This window comes from Humulus lupulus, chromosome 5 (genome assembly GCF_963169125.1).
Source record: "Humulus lupulus chromosome 5, drHumLupu1.1, whole genome shotgun sequence".
Lineage (NCBI taxonomy): Eukaryota > Viridiplantae > Streptophyta > Magnoliopsida > Rosales > Cannabaceae > Humulus > Humulus lupulus.
The window spans coordinates 9,090,468-9,094,511 of record NC_084797.1 but is presented as its reverse complement, the minus strand read 5'-3'; the positions used below and the strand labels follow the sequence as shown (position 1 = coordinate 9,094,511).

The 4,044-nt window shown below is 32.9% G+C and overlaps 1 protein-coding gene across 1 annotated transcript; it reads right to left on the bottom strand.

Annotated features, from left to right (window-relative positions):
• Window positions 1-415: 415 nt before the first annotated feature.
• Window positions 416-2,843, bottom strand: LOC133778814 (uncharacterized). Its single transcript, XM_062218836.1, has 3 exons — window positions 2,460-2,843; window positions 1,034-2,236; window positions 416-526 (listed from the first exon to the last, which is right to left on the bottom strand). The coding sequence occupies exons 1-3, from the start codon at window positions 2,841-2,843 to the stop codon at window positions 416-418; spliced, it is 1,698 nt and encodes a 565-aa protein (XP_062074820.1).
• Window positions 2,844-4,044: the final 1,201 nt, after the last annotated feature.

Sequence of the window (4,044 nt, the reverse complement as noted above, 5' to 3'; positions counted from 1 at the left end):
TTTAAGCTCGAATCCTCTTCTATTAATTATTTCGAGAACCTTGCAATAGTCTTTTAATTACCATTTGCGTTTGTTTGGCGATTTGTTAGTGCATTGTTTCTAATGGTGCCCAATAGCACAAGGAAATGACATACTATTATTGGTATAATCTAATATCAGATCTTACCTATTTTAATTTAATAAATATTACGAGATATGACTAATTAATTAGAGAATGACATGTCTTGTAGTATTTTGCATCTTAAAGATGCCAAATAACAACAAAATTATGTATCGAACTCATAAAAATGAAAATTGCACAAAAAACAAAATTGGTAATTTTAAAATAAAATTTGGCCTTGTGAGCCAATTTTTTGAACCGATCAGCACCTTGTGATCAATGAGATACTACTATGCTACGACATTCAGACTATTCCTAAAGCTGATGAAAACGAAACGACATGTCGTTTGGATAAACCTTTGGATCAACTTGATGATGAAAACGGTAAAGTATAGCAAGTAAAACGACAATAACATAAAACAGAGTCTAAAAAATGACAAATGGGATTCTACTATGAATCTTTATTAGGCACTTTAATGTAGTATATGATGAAAGCAATGATCTGTTTTACAATCTTAAGTTTCATATAAGTAATTAAGCTAGTTAATTACAAGCTATATAAGTCTTGGAACTGCAGTTTTTCTTTCTTTAATTAATAATTAACATGTCTTATATACATATATTAATTGGTTGATTAATATATATATGATATATATATATATATCATATATTAAGTTTATGATTGTTTTTGAATTTAAAAGTCAGAATAAAATATTATATATTATATATTTAAAGTAATATTTTTTTTTGATAAATCAAACCAATTATATTGCTTCAAACCTTCATTACACCTATTCAGCACCATAAATGGCCTGGACATATACTATATACATCATTTAGAGCTTATAATGTATCAAACCAACCTTTCTCTTCCTGTGTAAATTTTTTTGTTCTAATGCTAGTAATTATATGCCTTACATTATACTTAATCACCTGTACACAAGCTGTAATTGTTTGTATTTTTTGGTTCCATAAACAGTCATTCCTGTTTATCCAAATTTGATAAACCATACTAGCAATCGCTGCCCATATCACCTTCTTCTTGAAGCGATGAAATTTCGCCCTTGAGATACATCGTAACAGTTCTAACAAAGGCCTATTCCTCACTTTCCAATCCAACCACTTCTTGATCTCTACAAAACATCTAGCACTGAATTCACACTCAAAGAACAGATGTGTTACTGTCTCAGCATTTTCACCACAGAAAATACAAGTTGAATCTTGGCTGATATGGAAAGAAACCAACCTGTCTTTGGTCTGTAAACGATTCTGAATTGCTAGCCAAGTAATAAAGCTGTGTTTAGGAACATTATATCGATTCCATACCTCTCGGTACCAAGTCACCTTCTCTTGCTCCTCACAAAGCATCTTGTAACCCATGTTGACACTATACTTCCCTATCATCATAGCCTGGCAATTAGGAAGAAGTTTGAATTTTTCTTTGACTCTTACAATCTGTTTCCAGTACCAACTGCCATTAATAGGAGAAATATAGTCCCACCAATTCTCATCCTTCAGATAAACACTATGTATCCATCTCACCCATAAATTGTCTTGCTTTGAGGCTATAGCCCAAACATATTTAGCAATTGCAGCCATGTTCCAAAGCAGTGAGTTTCGAATCCCCAAACCCCCTTCAGATTTGGATCTACATAATTGCTCCCAAGCTACATACCTTGGAGTGTAGGATTCAGCACTACCTCGCCATAAAAAGGACCTGCAGATGGTATTAATCTTTTTGAGCACTCTCTTTGGTATTACCATAATTTGTGCCCAGTAAGAGTGAATGGAGATGAGCACAGAATTAATTAAGGTAACCCGACCAGCAAAAGAGATATGCCGAGATCCCCAAATTCGAATTTTTTGGATCATTTTTTCCACCAACACTTCACATTCTGATGCTGAAAGTCTTCTAGCACATATTGGAAGTCCCAAATATTTAAATGGCAGCTCGCTTCGAGAAAACCTCGAGGCTTCCAGGACTCTCTGAATCTCAGTATCAGCCATACCGCAACAGTAAAAGCCTGTTTTAGAATCAGTTGGTTGCAAGCCAGAAGTCATCGAAAATAGTTTCAACCCTTTGAAGCAAATAATAAATGGACTTAAAGTCCCCATGACAAAAGAATAAAACATCATCTGCAAAGCAGAGATGGTTCAGTTTCAAACCCAAACATCTATCATGGTATTTAAAGTCCTCCTTTTGTCCCACCTTAGAGAGAATTCTAGAAAGATATTCCATACAGAGCACAAAAATCAGAGGAGACATGGGATCTCCTTGACGCAAACCCCTTTTTGCTTCAAAGAAACCATGAATGGAACCATTACGAGATAGACTAAAGCGAGGAGTTTTGATACATACCATTACTAGGCGGATAAAGCTTGCTGAAAAATTCAGTGCCGAAAGCATTTCTTCAATGAAGCCCCATTCTAATGTGTCATATGCTTTCCGAAGGTCTAACTTGATCATACAATTTGGTCTTGTTCCTTTCCGTCCATAATGTCTCACCAAGTCTTGTACTACCATAATATTATAGGCAATGAACCTGCCTTGAATAAAGCCACTTTGGTTTTGTGCTACCAAATCAGGTAAACTCTGTCTAAGCCTAGAGCAAATCATTTTAGTTGCAACCTTATAAACCACATTGCAGCATGCAATAGGCCTAAAATCACTCACACCATTAGGACACTTATTCTTGGGAATAAGAGTAAGTATAGTTGAGTTGAGTTCCTGCTGTACAAACATCTTCTTTGACCAGCTCCCAATATTTAAAGTAATATTAAATATTATAATTGTATTTTAAATTTATGTTTTTTGTTAGTTTTTTTTTAAAATTAATTTGTTCCTAATTCACAGTAGATTATTTTATATGTTTAATATGAAATTATTCTAATAAATAAGTTTAAGTTTAATTAAATTTTATTTAAGTTATAAAACATATAATTATATTATTTTTAAACAATTATTATTGTAAAATATCTCAAAAATATCATATTTTAATTTGTTTAATTATTTATTATTTTTAAATAATTATCATTGTAAAATATATAAAAAATATCCTATTTTAATTTGTTTAATTATTTATTATTTTGAAACAATTATCATTGTAAAATATGTCAAAAATATCATATTTTAATTATTTATTTTATTTAAGTTTAAGCATTTACAAACTACCATTAAATATAAAAATATTTCATTAAAATTAACAAAATAAAAACAAAAATTTCTATTATCTATACACTTATTATATATAAAAAAATATATTATACTATCAAAACGGTTATGTTAGTTTTTAGTTTCCTTTGGTATTACTAATTTTAGTTGATCGAGTGGTTACTAACTCTTCTTTGCTGTGATCATAATAATAATGTTACACGATTGATCTTCATAGCAATTAATGAATCACAACAACTCAATTCATATTTTCTTTCAATGACAAAGCTTAAAGAGCTAATTAAAAACGACAGGCCTAAATACTCAAACGACAAAGAAGAAGTAAAACGACAATTATATAAAACAGCTCTCCAAAGCTCATCATCAAGAAGAAAGGAAGAAGCTTCAAGATTCAAAATAAGAACGGCGGCGCCGGTGGAGATGGAACGAGAATATCTTCTCCGGAGGAACGACAGACGGTGGTGGTGATGAGGCGTTGAGCAAGATTAACACAGAAAATGGTGACATCTTTCGACAAAAGCCCACGATCTTCCACAAACTTGGACCATCTCAATTCGAGCCAGGCTTCGCCGTCATCTCTCAACTTCAGCAACGTCTCTATCTGGATATGCGGATACGTCTGGTCCATCACTCGAACCACAAGATTATCAGTACGCGACTCTCTTAATGCTTCTGCTACCTCTCTCGGCAGCCGCACTTGAGGAAGACGATAATGCGTACTGGCTTCTTCCTCGATCAGCTTTTTTACGCACAGAAATGGCTGTTGCAGAGG